The sequence below is a fragment of the Anneissia japonica genome, unplaced genomic scaffold (assembly GCF_011630105.1).
Source record: "Anneissia japonica isolate Jap-2015-1 unplaced genomic scaffold, ASM1163010v1 scaffold3782_len1007564_cov172, whole genome shotgun sequence".
Classification (NCBI taxonomy): Eukaryota; Metazoa; Echinodermata; class Crinoidea; order Comatulida; family Comatulidae; genus Anneissia; species Anneissia japonica.
Genome location: NW_022716546.1, coordinates 912,198 through 930,454, shown reverse-complemented (window position 1 = coordinate 930,454; position 18,257 = coordinate 912,198). Strand labels below are relative to the sequence as shown.

Genomic DNA, 18,257 nt, shown 5'->3' with positions numbered 1-18,257 from the left:
AGTTCATTACTTGATTGATAATAACAAGACGTGATTTTATTGGATAGTTAGTAACAATGAAGATAATAATTATAATAATATTTTTAATTGTTTTATACAAACGCAAATTAAATACGAATGGAACAAACTGCCCTTTTCAATGTCTGATGAAACTTGAAGCATTGATTATTTTCTAACACAACGAGCAACCCTGACCATTGTCAATGAAGTGTTGATGTTCTTGGATAGCTACCATTCTATTAGAAAACTAATACCTGAACAGTAGTGCATTTTCCGTAACGGAAGAATGACGTAATAATCATGAATGACACCAAGAGACACTTAAACGAGTGAAATTCCGATAGTACAAGTTCAAGTTCGATTTAAGTACTGTAAAAGCTGTGTACCAATAACCTAATACCGCGAGAAATTTAGAAAATGACAGGCCTTAAATATAAATTTCATTATCACCCAGTATAAAAATCAGGGTATTTGTTTTAAAATGTAGGCTACTAAAAAAAATATTTTTTTAGCAATTTAAATTGAAAATTGATGGTTTTTAATATTTTTTTTTTGTTAATTTTCAAAACAGTGCACCCTTTAAACACAATTACTTGACGATCGTTTCTTGACAGTCAAAAAATCAAGCAATTTGTTCACTGTGTGAAGTCCTTGACTAATTACAATACCGTTACTAACACCACAAACGCCAATAACAATAATAAAATAGATTCCAAGCGGGTATGTGCAGCTATTGCTTGACATTATTATTGGCTACTTTTAACATCCGTACTTTCTGTGACTTTTTCGTAAATTTTCTACGACAGGTTTTTTTAGGACCTTGGCAATTCGCTTGATATAACTAGGACAGGCCTATCTAGCATATAATAATAATTCTGGATTTATATAGCGCCTCACGCTTAACAACAACAGAGAAGAACAACAATTAATTAAGTTGGCATCATATTTCGTAAACTTACTTTTCGTTTTTTATCTTTAGCTCATGACCCATCCTATCATTCCTCCACCGGATTAAGGCTCTTGCAAGGTCAACTGCCAGGCTACAACAATGTGTCTGTTGCCCCCCCCCCCCACCTTCAAGGGGCAATAGACTCAAAAACTATACCGTATTTACTATAGCTGTCTGGTTGTAAAAACTATCAAAAATTACATGTAAAGCATTTCGATGGAAAACTGGGGCTGCAATGGTAGGCCTACTGGTCTACCATTCTGACCATCGAATTTCAGTCTATCTACCTTGCTAAATCATTTTACAGAAAGTTTGCAGTGAACCTAACTGTAACTTGAACAACGCTTTAGAAAACACAAATTGCGTTAACATAAAAGTTAATTACCTGTTTAATGATATAAAAATACTTCAGAATGACGTACGTCATTTTTTATTAGGTACAACTTTGTTTAATGGCCTTTGCATGGAGTTTGAAGACGATAAAAGTACGGAACCGGGCTAAAATCCGTTGAAATATAGGAAAATCGTACAAATGAAGAAAACAATCATACTGTAACAGAAACAGTAGATTTTTTTAATATATATCAAGGGAAACGCTAAAAAAGCAATATTAATACAATAGCAACAATTTACAATTTCCCTGCCTCTATGCCGAGATTTGTGGCTGCTCAGCCATCTCGAATAGAAGCCCTGGGCGCATTATTTTATTTTATTTATTCATTTGTTTATTTTATTTATTTAGGGCCTATTTTTTTTTTTTTTATTTTTTTTTTTCGAACTTTGGATGGGCTTCTTTACGAGACAGCCTTCTTTTCGAGACTACTTTTGCATAGTAAAGAGGAGAGCTTCTTTCCAAAATTAATACTGTAATGTTTGGGCACTACTACCATAAAACAATAAATAGGGCCACTGTAAAAGTACCGGTATACTGTATCAGTCTGTAATAGACAGCCCTTCCCCCACAGCAACATATCTGCAGTTGTCACTATGTAGGCTGTCATTATGTAAGCCTTTCGCATGAATCAAAGATCATATTGAACTCGTACAGTAGTGTCAAAAATGTTTTAGGCAATAATAAGGAGTTTTCGCTGCACGTCGTTAACTTTAACATTAATGGCTGACGTCATAATTTATTCATCTGGCGTTGCGGAGTACGTTAATTTTCAGGATGTCGGGTTTGCGCATGCGTATTTCGATTTGTTTACAAAAGGGGCGGAGTTATCGCGTTGCATGTTGGGTACTATCGTTAAAGTTAAAATTAACGTCGTGCGGCGAAAACTACCTAATGATTATAATAATGACGTATTCGTTATCGTTTTCGTAAGGTTGTGAATTCTCCCTATTATTAGGCTGTTGACCTCGAATTGGCCAATCATAAAAGCTCTGTCCACACTATCCAATTTTCTTACAAAAAAAATGGTTGTATGACCATATATAGTCATGATGTGCCTATATATGGTCATGATGTGATGTCATCATGACCATATTTAGGCATGTCACATGCTTTTTGTCAAATAAAATTTGATAATCTGGACACTGGACTATAAGAAATTTGAAGAAAAAAAAAATGTAGGAGGTATGACCGTACATTTTGTGATTTTTATGTCACGATCTTCATTAAAGGTATGCACACTTAAACAAATGTGATGTGTTGTTATTAAATATTTCGGAAGTGCCAGTCAAAATTGAACTGACCAATTAGAATAGGGCCAGGGATACGCGCATGTCCTTAAGTACACAAGTACACGAACATTTTAAATCTTATTTACAGAGCATGGCAGAACAGCGTGACCACTGCTTGGGTATTTACCCAAGATCTTGGGTATTTTGACTTGGTCTTGGGTTCTTGGGTATTCCGTTCAAATCCTTGGGTATTTTATTTTTACTAAGAAAATTAAATATTTTTGTTATAGAGGAAGAATTAAGAAGTAACAAAGTATATTTTCAACGAAGTGCACATAACATTGTTAATTGACTGTTAATTGCTATAAACATGGGTTCAGAATTGTTTATTTGTGATTTGTGTTGCCATTGATCTTACCTAATTAATGCATTACATAATAAAACTTGATCACTGTTCTACTGATAACACTGGCCGACTGAGGGCGTATTTTTCTATCTGTATTATCACCTCATGAATATTAATTTTAATAATTAACACAAACAATTACAATAAAAAATTTGTTTATAAATTGAACTAAAAGGGAAACTATACATGCGAAAAACACATATTTTTCAAATTTTAATGCATTTTCAGGAAGCTTGGGTAATTTTGGGAAATTTTTACTGAATCTTGGTTAATTTCGACCCAGACATTGGGTATATCAAAAATTGTGAGTGGTCACACTGTGGCAGAAGCACACGGCAAGGAAGTTCATTTAACCAGAGTATTACAACAGTCTACATCTACATTCTCAGTGAAGAATAAACAAAGATAAATTTGAGTTCGAATATTGTCGAGCGGCAGTTTAATAATAATAATAATAATAAAAATAATAATAATAATAATAATAATAATAATAATAATAATAAAAATAATAATAATTAAAATAATAATAATAATAATAATAATAATAATACTGCAATAATGAGTGCCTTACACTAAAAAGCGCTTAACAATGATAATATGATAACATAAGTAGGTATAGCATTACTTTGTGTATACATGTATTTATTTTTAATAATAATAAGTTTTATATAATATTCTACTGCAGTTGCAACCTCTGTAAATATGCATTTAAGGGGAGTAACTATATCCAAGGTGTGGGGGCTTATCTAAATGGTTTATTAACAGTCATAAAAAGCCAAATATTTAGCAATTTGTTTTTCCATAAAACAACTTTATTAAAATTCAGCTTCAAACATCTAAAATCTACGTGACAAAACATGATTTTTTTTCGTTTTTAAATATACTGTCTATTAAATGTAATATTTTGTTTCTCTAAATATAGTGGAACGGTACTTTGATCAAGGTAAAAAAATCTTAACAACGGTGCACACAATAAAAATACTGATAAAATTAAGCAAGAAAATTGAAAACCTGTTTCAATAATTGGATATATAGTTTCAAACATGCAATATAAAATTGAAAAACTAAACAAAAAATGAAAAATAACATTATTATTACTATTTAGAAAAAAAAAAACAAACGAAAGCATTATAAGAATATTTTATAAGTTTTGTCTCATTTTTTCAATAAATCGTTCGTTCTCTCTGTCATTTTTCTTTCTCTCATTCTCTATACATCCATGTCACTCCTTGTCAATATATTTTTATATATACCTATTTACGCTTCCAACAAACTAACCAACCAACGAACCACTCACCCATTCGTCATTTATCTATCTATCTTTATCACCCATCCACCAATCCCTCCACCCATTCATCAATCCCTCCACCCATTCATCAATCCCGCCACTCATTCACTAATCCTTCCCGCCATCCACCAATCCCTCCACCCATTTATCAATCCCTCCACCCATTCATCAATCCCTCCACCCATCCACCAATCCCTCCATCCATTCATCAATCCCTCCACCCATTCATCAATCCATTCATCAATCCCTCCATCCAACCACCAATCCATCAACCCAAACACTAATCCCTCCACCCATTTACCAATTCTCCACCCATTTATCAATCACCCACCCATTTATCAATCCCTCCACCCCTTTATCAATCCCTCCACCCATTCATCAATCCCTCCACCCATTCACCAATTCATCAATCCCTCCACTAATTAATCAATAATTCCAACCATCCACCAAATCCCTCTACCCATTTATAAATCCCTTCACCCATCCCTCCACCCGTTTATCAATCCTCCACCCATTCACCAATTCCTTCACCCATTCACCAATCCCTCCACTCGTTCACTAATCCTTTCAGCCATCCACCAATCCCTCTACCCAATTATCAATCCCTCCAACCCTTTATCAATCCCTCCACCCATTCACCAATCACCCACCCATTCACCAATCATTAGAACCATCCACCAATCCATCCACCCATTTATCAATCCCTCCACCCCTTTATCAATCCCTCCACCCATTGACCAATCACCCACCCATCCCTCCACCAATTCATCAATCATTCCAACCATCCACCAATCCCTCTACCCAATTACCAATCCCTCCACCCATTTATCAATCCCTCCACCCATTTATCAATTCCTCCACCCATTTATCAATCCCTTCACAAATTTATCAATCCCTCCACCCATTCATCAATCCCTCCACCCATTTGTCAATCCCTCCACCCATTTCACAATTCCTTCATCAATCTACCAATCCCACCACCCATTAATCAATCCATACACTGATTTTTCAATCCTTCCACACATTCATCAATCCTTCTACCCATTTACTAAGCCATCCATCCATCCATCATTCCATTAAACCATCTACTCATCTATCTAGCTATCACTTTCTACCTTTGCCCTTTCACTTTATTAAACCTTGTTTTCCTAATTTAAATCAGTTTTCTTTAAGACTATATTTTAACTTACATAAACATGCAAAACTTTAAAATTCTTCATATATCTTCTTATATACAGTACAGTATGTGTTGATTCCACTTCCTCACATAAAAACGTGCACACGGCCACTTGAATTCCCACCAATCAGAATGTTTCGTGATGGATGGAATGCGTTAACAGAACAAACCGATGAAAGAAATTCCTCCTCCATATAGTTGTGTAAAATGGTGCCATCAGTAGAAAAAAGCTCAATCTGTAAAAATATCAAGAAAACTCAATGAATATAAAGAAAATATTTTCACAATTTAGGCGAGAATTTTTTTATACCTATTTTCGCGAAATCGTCAGGAGGGTAGAATAAAAATAAAATGTTTTTTATTTAGTAAATAGTTTTGCCAAAAACTATTTCTCCTCCATTTGCCAAATGGAGGAGAAAATAAAAAAAAAATGTTATTGGTGAATGTAAATAGTGTTAAACAGGATGAATAAATGCTTTAAATTTATATAATTAGGAAGAAATATACATATATTATTTTTGGAGATTTCAAAGCAGCAGTGGGCGTAATAAAAATTTAAAAACTATTTTTTATGCCTGTGGGTTCGCAAATTGAGCAAAAATTATTTTTAATCGAAATCACTATTATTGGCGGGCGAAGGGTTCACTAAACAACATATATAAAAAGCCTTGCCTTAACAAGATTATATCTTTATTAACACTAATCTTATAGGTAACAATGTTTTAGGTAAAAATAGAAAATTGGAACTTACACAATAGCCAGTGTTTCTCAAATAACTGGACTATACTTGAGAAAAATGGAAATGTTCAAAAGCAGGCCCTGTGACTTAGGATAATAATCTGAAGTTGTCGAAGCTGCAATGTTGGCACAGTGAGCTTTTCGGAAGGTGAATCAAATTTAATAACCGACCAATTAAAAAAGGGACAGGAATACACGCTTGTCTTCCATAGCATATATTGTCCAACAAACACAAATTTTTATGAATATTTATGTTGTTTTTTTTTTTTTGTTTATCAAAGTGACGGAGCCAATGGTGCAGATCTGTTTTTAAAGGTTGGGGGAACAGTCATGAGTCAACACCTATCTCAGTGCCACCATAGTTGGGGCTGAGGAAATAGTACCTCTAGACAGCCGGAAATGATACTCTTATACAGTAAAATTCATCACCATGTACTGTGGTTCTACAGCACCCTTGCATTTTTATTTTTTATTTATTTAATTTTTTTTTTTAAGGTGGCTACATCTTAAAGCTCTTGTTGAACTTACAGTACTGTAGCCTCCTTCCATACAATGTATTCGTTTCAATTCTTTTGCATTCTTATTGTATTATAATATTGTACTACTTTTTTGTACAGAAAATAAAAGTATATTTGATTTGATATTTGATTAAAACCTGGGTGATTTATGCAGTTCATTTCAATTTTAATTTCCAGCCATTTTCTTAGCTTATGAAATTAAATTGCAGTCGAAAGTTGGGAGACAATCCCTCTTAAAAATATGATTGGGGGGGGGGGGGAACATGTCCATGTGACCTGCGCCGCCCATAGATGGAGCTTAGTGGAAAAGTTACAATAAAAAAAGAAGTGTTTTTTTTTATTAGTAACTTTGATTCCTTAAATTGAACAACTTATTACAGCTGCAGGGAGAAAATATATTTAAGTAATTGTGTAAAAAATAAATGAACTAGAATGTTTTAATATTACAGATACAATAAAGCTAAATAATTTGATGCATCATTCCATATTTCGAGATTCATGGTTTATTAACTGATTATACAAAACACCCACAGCAATATATTTGCTGGTATTCCAAAACAAATATTGAAATATTTCCAGCAAGTTATAAATATTCATAATTTTTATGTTGCAATATCAAAAGGATGTTTGTTAAAAAATGTTGCAATATGCTTTGGCCCAGAGAACCGGCCCCGCCCCCCCCCCCCCCCCCAACCCCAAACTATAAACACAAAGTTTAATGTTATTATGATTTGGCACACTCCAATGGAAACAATTGTAATGAAGAGGTTTTGGTTTGAATATTAGGATGGTCAGACTATGTGTGTTCTATGAAAACCACCTTTATTTTATTATTAAAAGATAATTTATTATCATTATCTATTTTTGCACACTATTTATGTGTTTTTATGTACATTTATTGAATTCTTATAAAGAATCAAGTTGTTTTCTTAGAAATAATGTGATTGAACGAATTAAAAAAAAGATTCTATTTAATCAATCTTAGTCAGTCAATCAATTAATCAGCCAATCCATCCATCAATCATTCAATTGTTTAATTAATCATCTGTCAATCATTTATCTATATTCATGTTTTATTGTTGTTATTTTTAACTGGCATTTTGTAGGAAGTTCACTGACATAGATATTTGTATTTGCCATTCTTATTGATTGATTTTTTATTGTACTTTGTATTATCTTTGTAAAAATAAATTTTAATGTACAGCACTTTGATCATTTTGTGTAAAGGCGCTATATAAATGCTTTTTAATGATAATAATAATAATAATAATAATAATAATAATAATAATAATAATAATAATAATTCCAATCAATCAATCAATTAACAAACCAATAAATCAGTCAATCAATAACATATTTCCAATTCTAAGCAAGTATCTTACCCTCCTTGGACGGTCCATGCTACCAACAACGAATACATCTTCCAGTCGTGGGTGCCATTGGGCACGGAAACTTGACAACCATCGTCCAGTATGATTGTTGTGTCTTAAAAAATATAAATAATAAATAAACAAAAAAAATTAATTTTACATAAGTAGAAGGTCAAATTGATTGATGTAAATATCATAAATTACTTAATTAATAAATTAATGTGACTGAATCAAACAATTAAACAGAATTATTTAATGTATAAGGAAATATATTGTTTATGATTATACAGTAGTTGAGAACAAAAGCATGTATTAAGATTTCATGTTTTGAATATCAAAATCCTGGACATAGAAGTTGCATAATCTATTTAAAAAATATCATAATCTAATATCATTATAAATCTGTTCAAACTTGAAAGAGTATGACAGATTTAAATTGGTTGTTTAAAAGTAGACGAAGTACTTTCATAAATTCTATATACAGTACATTATTTTTCTAATCTGCAAATACACATTAATTTATAATTATGAATGTTTTCTTAAGATTATGAAAATGTTCTATTTTCTTTACTTTATTGCAATCATCCACACTTTTAATACCTTGAACTTGAATAAGACATGCTATTTCGGATGACTTTAAAATGAACATACAACCTTCTTTTCATGATCTATTATCAACATTCAATAAAACAAATTCTTTCTTTGCTGTATATTTTACTAGCTATGTAATAATGAAATGAAAAAATTACTCATAATTCTTACCTTATTGTTGTCTTTAAATTCAGACCTTGAGTTGACCCAGACATATCAAAGTCAGCAATCCTAAAAATGATACAGTAAAACGTCCATTTTACAAACGTCCATTTTACGAAGTCAATTTTACTAATGGGGTTACTACCGAAAAAAAAGTGATAATGTATATTTTTCTTAATAAAATTAAGTTTGTTGTATGTATTTATTAATTTTTCAATCTTTTCTTCTATTTCTGGTATAATAATCAACATATTAATGCAATAAACCTAACCAGAACAACGAACTACCAACATAAGTGTCGTCGGATTTAGCGCACATGTTTACGATGTTGAACGAGAGTGTTGGGGTCAGCAACTTATTGACATCGTGAATGCTAGATATGATCGCGAAATGCATGTAAATAACACAATTCTGTGATCAAACAACTAGAGAGAACACGATAGAAAGGGCCATAAAACATACAGATGTTTGAATAAGAGTTAAAATAATATTTTGTTAAGTGGAAGAACGCCAGTGATTAAAATAATTTGAATTTTATCGAAGGTAAATTCAGTTAGGCTCTAGCACGATAGACCACGCTGCTGCACTGTCAGTTCGTGCTAGGCCTGGCTGTCATCAGCCTATCGGCGCTCAATGGCAGGAGATAGCTAGGCTTAGGTATTGGAAGCTGACACCCGATCTAGTTTACAAATTTTTCAATTTATGAACACCCCTAGTGGTAAATATATGATATGTCCCTGAATAAGTTCACACATATGCAAATCGCTCTGCTTTGCCTCCCCACTGTTTAACTTACTTCTAAACATAATCCTATGTTCACACTAGAATTTTTTATGTGACAATTATGTGTGTTATTTGTCACTATATATGCATAATGATGTCATATCACACTAGATATGGGCAAATCTCAGATAATTATTCTTAAGGGGCAGACCATCACCAACATGCAGAATCACATACTATAGGTTTTTTCTTTACAGAGCTTCTATTTTTAACGTTTGAGTGCAATTAATTTAATAATAATAATTATTGTTTAATTAAGGATATATTTTTTGATAATTATTTATATTATTCATGTGGTAATTTTGATGAAATTGTATAGAGAACTTTCAAATTTTGTAATGTTGATGTATTTAGTAATCAATTTCAATCCCTCTATTCAATGTATTTATATGTTTTTTATTGCATGTGTATATATATGTTTTTTATAATGTAAAGTAATCAAATTCAGCCATTCGCTGCTGATTGCTAATCATATACCGGATTAAATAAATAAATAAAAATTAAAAAAATAATAGTTTGACATTTTGTATGTGTAAGCATGTTTGTTTAGTATGTGCACTCACTGAATGCAACATGCCATTAAGGTTTTATTTTAGATTACATGGTACTTGTGTTTTAGTTCAACTAATTCCACAAGTTTAAGTTTAAAGCTAGGCTTCTTAACATACTTATTCTTCAGAATTGTAGGATGGATATTTTATTCATAAAGATGCCATCTGAAATTATTTTATATTAAAATGCAAGACTTATATACTTATTTGATTTGTTCAAGTTCTATTTTTCCACAAAGATGAAGAGAAAGAATAATTGAAATGAATTCTAGAGGTCTGTCTAGACAATCAAATTGCATGCGACAAATTTGTGCTGTTACAGTAATAACAATAATAGTGTAGTTTTTATATAGCGCACATATCCATCTAAGGTAAGATGCGCAAGGCGCTTGATATGTGGACTAGGAACTCGATCAATGACTTTCTTCGCCCCTAAGGGCCCCTTTGTGTCTGTGCTACCCGGTAACCCAGTACCAGCAACTCTCGTCGTCCACAACAGGGGCTGTCTTTTCCAGTACACCGGGGTTCCCCCCTACTCGTCTCGAAGGATGTACTGGGCTCTTTATAGTGCACACAAGCCATTGTATACACTGGGCCTACGGTTTATAGTCCTTATCTGAGAAGACTCGATCTACCACCAGAACCATAGGCGAGCGTGCCGTTCGAACCAAGGCTGATATTATGGCTATAACTTGTAGCGCCCCTGCTAACCACTCAGCCGTTCGGCTGACCTATGTATATGACCTATGTATATATACAAGATTCAAGATATATTTATTTTCAAAGTGCACTACTTGCTACACATGAAATTTGGTTTTCCAGATACTTCAACAGGAAATAAAAATAAAAATATGGGCCTGATGATGTCATACTACACCCAAATATGGGCATATCACATTTATTTGTCACATGCAATTTGATAGTGTGGACAGCTTGAGTCTCTACACAAGGCAAAGTCACAAATTCTTCAGGACATTGGATAATCACAAATGAAATATGAGGCATGTCGTGGCGAAATGGTTAAGTTGTTGCACAGGCAAGTATTGAGTAAATGAGCTATAAAATATGGGAGCTCAAAAAATTGCCTAAAAATCCAAATTTGTTTTTTACTATAGATGAACAGTTGTCCTAATTTAGCTACAAGCAGACAGTGGTAATCACCATCTGTAACTAAGTCAGAATAGGCACCTGTGGCAATATGCAAATTAGTACCCTTGGCTAATGACGAATGAGTAATTTCACTATTTTAACATACCTCAACCTGTCATCCACGGAGGTTGTGAGAACTTGGCTTCCGGTCACGGGTGAGAAGAACGCACTTGAGACAGTTTTCAAGTGTGGCAGGTAACTCAGCGGTTTGTTCTTCCCTTCGTTGCTTAACATACGCAGATCCCACAATGCAACAGTCCTATTTTATTAAAATAATTATAAAAATAATTTGTTTATAATAATTTACATATTTTTTTTTCAATAATGAGAATGACATTAATATGGTTATGAATAAATCTATCTTCTTAGAAAATTTAGTTAATTTTAATCTTGCTTTCTGTTTGCAATTAAGTTTTGTCCTGTACTGACCAGATGAGAGGATTAACCGAGCGCATAACACAAGGGCGCCACATCATACAGCCCTAATATCGGCACTGGTTCGAGCATCAGGCTCTGGTGGTTAAAAAAGTCTTCTCAGATAAGGACTATAAATGACAGGTCCAGTGTACACAGTGGCTCATGTGCACTATAAAGAACCCAGTACATCGTTCAAAATGAGGAGGGGGATATCCTGGTGGGACTAGTACCGACAGCCCTTGTGTTGAAGGGCTGGGTAGCAAAGACACAAAGGAACCCTTAGGGGCAAAGAGAGTCACTGATTGAGCCAACAGTCACACATATCAAACGCCATGAGCATCTTGTTTGATAGATACCAGCACTATACAAATCTACGCTATTATCATTATTATGATTACTATTAACTATTATTATTATTAATATTGTTTACCTATATTAAGACTAATATGTTGGAAAAGCAGAAGGGGACAATACTGTAGCTTCACAGAAAAATATTACAGTACTATTATTATCCATGAGCTTTTGGCGTTATGTTCTAAATGACTGAAATAATACTATTAACTAGTATATAAATAACATAAATCAACAGTCTACAAGCTATGCTACACTATAATTGCAATTAACAGGTTATTCACCCTGATTTAAATATGCAATATCATTATTAGTACAGATAATTACTACTTACGTGTCTGTGGAAGCTGTAACAAAGTAGTTCTTCTTCAGTGGGTGGATGGATACGGTCTTAACATTGCGATCATGCAGCTTGTAAGTTTGAACGGGAGAACTAATGACGAAAATAAAAAAAAAGATTGTGGTTGAAAATTAGCGCTATATTTTGCCCATTTTTTACCAAATTTTCAACACTATGTTTTTTTTTTCTTTTTTGGTAAAGTTCCTTAAAACAGTTTTGCTAACCTAAATTAGGGTCATGACCCATAGTTTGAGAAGCTGGGTTAAACATGTTGTATTCATACTATTGAAATAATAAAAATAATATTTAATAAACTTCACAGAATAATAAATTAAAAATGTATTGTACTAGACGGATCAGTGTTCTTAAATTCCAAAATATTTTTATCGCATAAGTATGAAGCTTTGTAAATAATGAGAATTCACCTGTTAGTTCGTCTGTCAATGAGGGCAGCATATCCTGCTTTCATATTCTGACCAATAAGAAGCTGAGAGCCATCAGGTGATAGGAAATCAAAGTAACTCAACCACTGGTCTTCATCAGGGTTTGTACAATATACCTAATAGAAAAATATCAGAATAGATATTTCAAAATACTAATTACTTTGTAAGTCATTACCTTCACTTAACTGTTGCATTACCTTTAAGTCTAGGTGCTCTGAGGAAACTGCAAAGTTTCTCTTATGTCAAAATTCCTAATTTCATCACCACATATGCCTTGCTGAAGATATCTTATCAACCAAGCTTTTAGATTGCTACCTTTTACATATGCGTAAACCATGCAATGCAGATGCATATTTGGAGGGGTGGGGAAGGGGGGGTTGGAGGGAAAAGGTTCAGCCAGCCCGGGCCCCTGTAAATTTTTCAAACGTCAAAAAAAGGAGAAAAAAAATTAAATTTTTCCTTAACTCTGAGAGTGTAATTTTTCTTACCTGAGCCTAACCTTGGTGGGGGTGAGGTGGTCTAGACCCTTCATCCATGAAACCTCCTTTCTGGGCCCCCTCTATTTCAAATTGTTTGATCTGCCACTGTAATAATTTCAACTAAGTCCCCTACTGTAGCCTGGGGTAACGTAATCGTGTACTGGCTTTGTCTGTAACAGGACTGAAGCAAAATATACAGTGTGGGTTGCAGATTGGAACCCACGACCTCACAATTGGAAACCTGAACAATTATCGCTACCACAACCGTTCGCACTTAAGGATTACTAAATGCTTACATCCTCGAATACCAGCTTATTCAAGTCACCGCATCGTACAGTGCCATCATAACTGCAGGAGAGAAACTTTCCACAATCCATTGGTGCAAATTTGAAGCAGTTGATTGGTCGAGAGTGAGGTTCAAAGAGAAAAACTCCATCATTCTCATTCTTTGACTCCTAAAGAGGATAAAAAAAATATGAAATATATAAAAATAGACAAAAAGAAATAATTTAAAAATGTTTTCATATTGGAGATTATTAAAGGTAAATGCTAAAATTTCATTCCCAAAGTCTAGTGTTGAAATCCTCAAAAATGAGTATATTTTTTTTTTATTACTTCACTTTCTCATCCTTATATAGAGAGTTTATTGAGCAACATATATACCAGTTTAAAGAACACAGTCAATACACAAAGCTAAAAACAAGGAGATATGGTGCCAAGAAAAAAATACCCCTCCACTGGGACACCCCTGTTAGGAGGATCAATTTTTCACCCATGAAATGAGGGAAAGATATCTTTTAACATTACAGCTAACCCATATTTAGGGGACACCCCTATGAAGGAGATACAGTGTTTGGTCCCAAAGGTGTCCCCCTTAATAGGGGTTCTACTATATTTTGGTTACAGTACTACCATCTTATACAGGTACATTAATTAGCAAACTAGTTGCACCAGATAACATTTTAGAAAGTCTTACCACATCCCAGATTCCTAGGTGACCCCATTTTCCCCCTACCCCAATTATGAGCTTTGAGGCAGACCGATGAACATCTAAGGAGAATATTCTATTTGGAACAACTTTTGCGACCCTTTCTTCCGTAAGTCCCAGCTTCAGGAGAGGTAGCACGCACCTGAAAAAATAATGTATTTATTTGTCTTTTTGTAATAAGATGATAATCAGGATGAGCGGCAAAGTAGGGATTTTTAATCTGAAGTTAAATTATAAGTAGAATAAAACAAGTTATAAAACAATTGCAATAGACAATTTAAATGTACTGGAGGGTAAGCTCGCTTCGTTTGCTTACTCTCCAGTATGTGAATGCTGCGATTAGTTTCAATTAAAAGAACAATTGGACCACTCAGATATTTTTTTTGAGATGGAATCTTTGATGATCTATGTTGTTACAGTTTTTCAGACTGGCAAGTTTCGAATCACAGACATTACGGTATCTGAGGACCTCGGTTGATTTGCATGGAAGTAGCGAAAAATGGAGATCTAAATGAAAAAAACGATGTATTTCAGCATGTATTAAAACCTTTTCTATATTTTAAGCCTTCTTTAAAATGCCTATGCCTACAGCAGTTGATTTTTTTTTGCCGCAAAACCAAAATAGTTCATCCATGCCGACTTTCCGATCGGTTAGCATCAGCCCTGACTGAACACTGCAGAAACTTCACATCGAACTTCGCATCGCGAGGTAAAATGTCGGAAAACTTGCATAAATGTCTACACACACGCACACAGGAAAAACAGTGAAAAGTGATTATAATAGTTCCTATTGCATTACATCCATAGGAACTAAAAACAAGTCCGATTTATTATAATAAAATCTGAGACGTAGGCTAAGTTTGGCATGGAGGTGGGGGGAAGGACGAAAATTTAGATTGCATAACTAAATTCCTATTCCAATGAAAACTTAATGGCCATTTATTTTTATACCACTTAGTGGAACTAATTTGCTGCTATGGGTGGGGAAGGGGGTCCGTGCCCAAAACACCCACCAGTCTATGCACATGAATATATCACTTACATTTTCATATCAGGAGATTCCGTTTCTGTAAGTTGATTTTGCAGGCATTCCATACATTTACTGAAGTCTGTACTTAGATTTTCTTTATTTTCATTCTTAATGTTGGTCGGTGTCATATCAAGGGGTCCAGCTGGTTTTCTTGGCTGCAATCAATAATATATATTTTGTGTATTTAATTATGAAAATGTGCAGCATTTATTTACAGTACTATATGCTTCATCATAGCACCATACATCATTGTTTCTGCTGTGGATATTGAAACACAACTCAATCAAAATCATCAATCAAACACTTATATTGCACCAATTCCAAAAAAATATCAAAGGCGCATTGTACACTTAAGTATGGTGTAAAAATAAAAAATTTTAAAAATTCAGAAAGATAGATGGGTTGAAAGGATATCGGATATCCTCAGCATACATGTGATTGGATTTCGTGTGAACGAATGATATTGGCTACAAGCAATGCGTTGGCAATTTTGAATAACTGTACAAGTACCATATAACAGATTGTTTATTTTTTAGTTCTTTGTAGGACATATATTATCTAAGCATGGCTTCATATATCCTAGGCTTATTTTGACGCATCCAATCATTCCTTAAGACTACTGTAGAACCCATCCTTTGGTACACCAATATTAAGGGGACACTTTTTCTTGAAACGAGGGGCGATATATCTTTTAACACTATGGCCAGCCCCTATTAAGGGGACAGGGACACTTTCTGAGTGTGCCAAATGGTCAAATAACCCCTATTAAAGGGACACTTAATTTTTTTTTCATTGTACCATGAAAATTACTGTACAACTGTCTCAAAATAAAAATAATTTATTCAACTTTATATTTTGAACAATAACTAGAATTTTCTCCCCTGAATCCTTATAGTGAATATCAGTATAGGTCTACTGCATGTATTAATTCGAATAAACCAATCTTGTCAATTCTTTTTCTTCATTGTTCGTATGTATACAATTCTAATCCATAAAATAACATGCACCCATAATTCCAAGTTGTTGCTCTATTCATGCTACATCCATCCAACAGAAAGCTCAATATTTAAAAAAAAGAATTTGGTCACAAACCCTGCATAATGAAATAATTTTGGGAACTGTTGTTTTAATTACATTTTTGCTCATTTTATATTATAAATGTATTGTAATTGCATTGCAAATTATTGCTTTTAATTAGTTCTACAGTAATTCTACCGTGACTAATATGTCAATAACAAATAAAATTAAAAAGAATGTATGGTATTGTTATGAAAACATGCCAAAATCCTCTACTAAGTGGACAATTTCATGTGGGATAGTGTCCCCCAAATAGGGTATCCCCGAATAGGGGACACCACTATTAAGTGGACACTTTTTTTGGTCCAAAAGGTGTCCCCTTAATAGGGATTCTACTGTATACAGTAGTCTGAATCACAGCGGCCCACTACCAGCTGCTCCAACATAGTCCTAATAAACTTACATGTTCTTCTACTGGTTCAGCGAATTCAATTTTTGGTAAAGGATCACCGCTTGGATCAATACGCTGCAGTCTCAGCGAACGAGGGCGTAGAATAATAGGTTCTGCTGGCTTCTTCTCGCTACCAAAATTAACAATTTAACAATATAAAAATAAGTATTATTTCCATCATGTCCATTATATTTTTCGCAAACAATTCAAAAAGAAAATCATTTTCATCAAAGTAATGGTCAAAAATAGGTCTACACTTTGTAAAAAAAAAAAACAATGAATGGAAAATAAAAATAAACAATTTCTTTACACAGGTTTACCTCTTCAAACCGCGAGAAGATGGCTTTTTGATTTTAGGAGTACCCATCATCATATCTTCTTTAGTTTTAAAAATTTCCAATGAAGCAAAGAACTTTTGGTTTTCTTCGATATTCTTTAGCCTCAACTTCTCGTAATCAGACAACTCTGTATGCACCTGTAAAAAAGTGGAAACAGACAGTGTTGAGTAGCTTAGTAGATCTGTTATCAGGAATTTTGGTACAGTAGAACCCCTCATTTACGTACAGCACGGGCCCAGAGCCGTTCGTAAATGCGGGTATTCGTAAAATCGGGGTTGACCCAAATTCCTATATATTTGCACTGGTATTATTTACATTGGCCTAGGCTAGGCCTACAGGCCTACGCAGCTAAGTCTGAGGGGGCATATGCCTGCAGTAGGCAGCTTCAAAGCATTCTGATCCAACTCTAGGCCCTACACAAATTTGTTTTTATCGGAAGTTTTTACCTTCTTAAAGCCCCATTCCCGGCAAAATTTCTTTTTTTAAGAAAAATCTAATTTTTGTATAATGTTATAAAGATTTATAAATATAATATGGAATTGCTAGTTTAACATAATTTAGACATTCCTAAGAATGAAAAAAATGTAAAATAAGACTGAAATCTGATTTTTTGTGTTCCACACAAAAAATAAATGCGGATGAATTTTTCATTTTGATTTTGCGATAAGTCGTGAGAAGAAATATCGTAGGCGCCGAAAACATTAGCCTATCCAGCGCTGCTATGCTAGGCCTAGCCTTACCTCGATTTAGGTTCTGTTATCACACATAAAAACGGCCGACATGATATTTTCCGTTGCTAGTATTGACACTTGTGAAATATAATATTTCATAGGAATTATTTCACATTTGTTAAAAAACGACACTTAAACAAACATATCTCAGCCTTAATCGAACGACCTCATTGTGCGAGATACGAAGTACAAAAACTAATCTCATTAGAGAGGGCGCACTTTATCGACTGTATAAAAGTATACATAAAAGTGAGAGTATTCCAGTGGATGCGATCTACAACCTCTGAATTTGCCTAGTAACGATGAATTCGTCCAGAAAATGGAAATATTTTATGAGAAATAGTCTGTATTTCTCATTTTTTTTTAT

At 33.8% G+C, this 18,257-nt stretch overlaps 1 protein-coding gene across 2 annotated transcripts in view; it reads right to left on the bottom strand.

The window, feature by feature from the left end:
* Positions 1 to 5,261: 5,261 nt before the first annotated feature.
* Positions 5,262 to 18,257, bottom strand: part of LOC117109746 (WD repeat-containing protein 76-like) — a 25,157-nt gene continuing 12,161 nt past the window's right edge. Inside the window, exons 5-13 of one of the 2 annotated variants that reach the window (XM_033252155.1) lie at positions 15,366 to 15,508; positions 14,312 to 14,465; positions 13,632 to 13,790; positions 12,839 to 12,972; positions 12,408 to 12,509; positions 11,412 to 11,564; positions 8,832 to 8,891; positions 8,082 to 8,184; positions 5,262 to 5,679 (exon numbers count right to left, since the gene is read on the bottom strand). In XM_033252155.1, coding sequence (XP_033108046.1) covers positions 5,530 to 5,679; positions 8,082 to 8,184; positions 8,832 to 8,891; positions 11,412 to 11,564; positions 12,408 to 12,509; positions 12,839 to 12,972; positions 13,632 to 13,790; positions 14,312 to 14,465; positions 15,366 to 15,508 — 1,158 coding nt within the window. In that variant the 3' untranslated portion in view covers positions 5,262 to 5,529. The remainder of the gene's footprint in view (positions 5,680 to 8,081; positions 8,185 to 8,831; positions 8,892 to 11,411; positions 11,565 to 12,407; positions 12,510 to 12,838; positions 12,973 to 13,631; positions 13,791 to 14,311; positions 14,466 to 15,365; positions 15,509 to 18,257) is intronic. The other variant, XM_033252156.1, reaches the window with a different exon arrangement.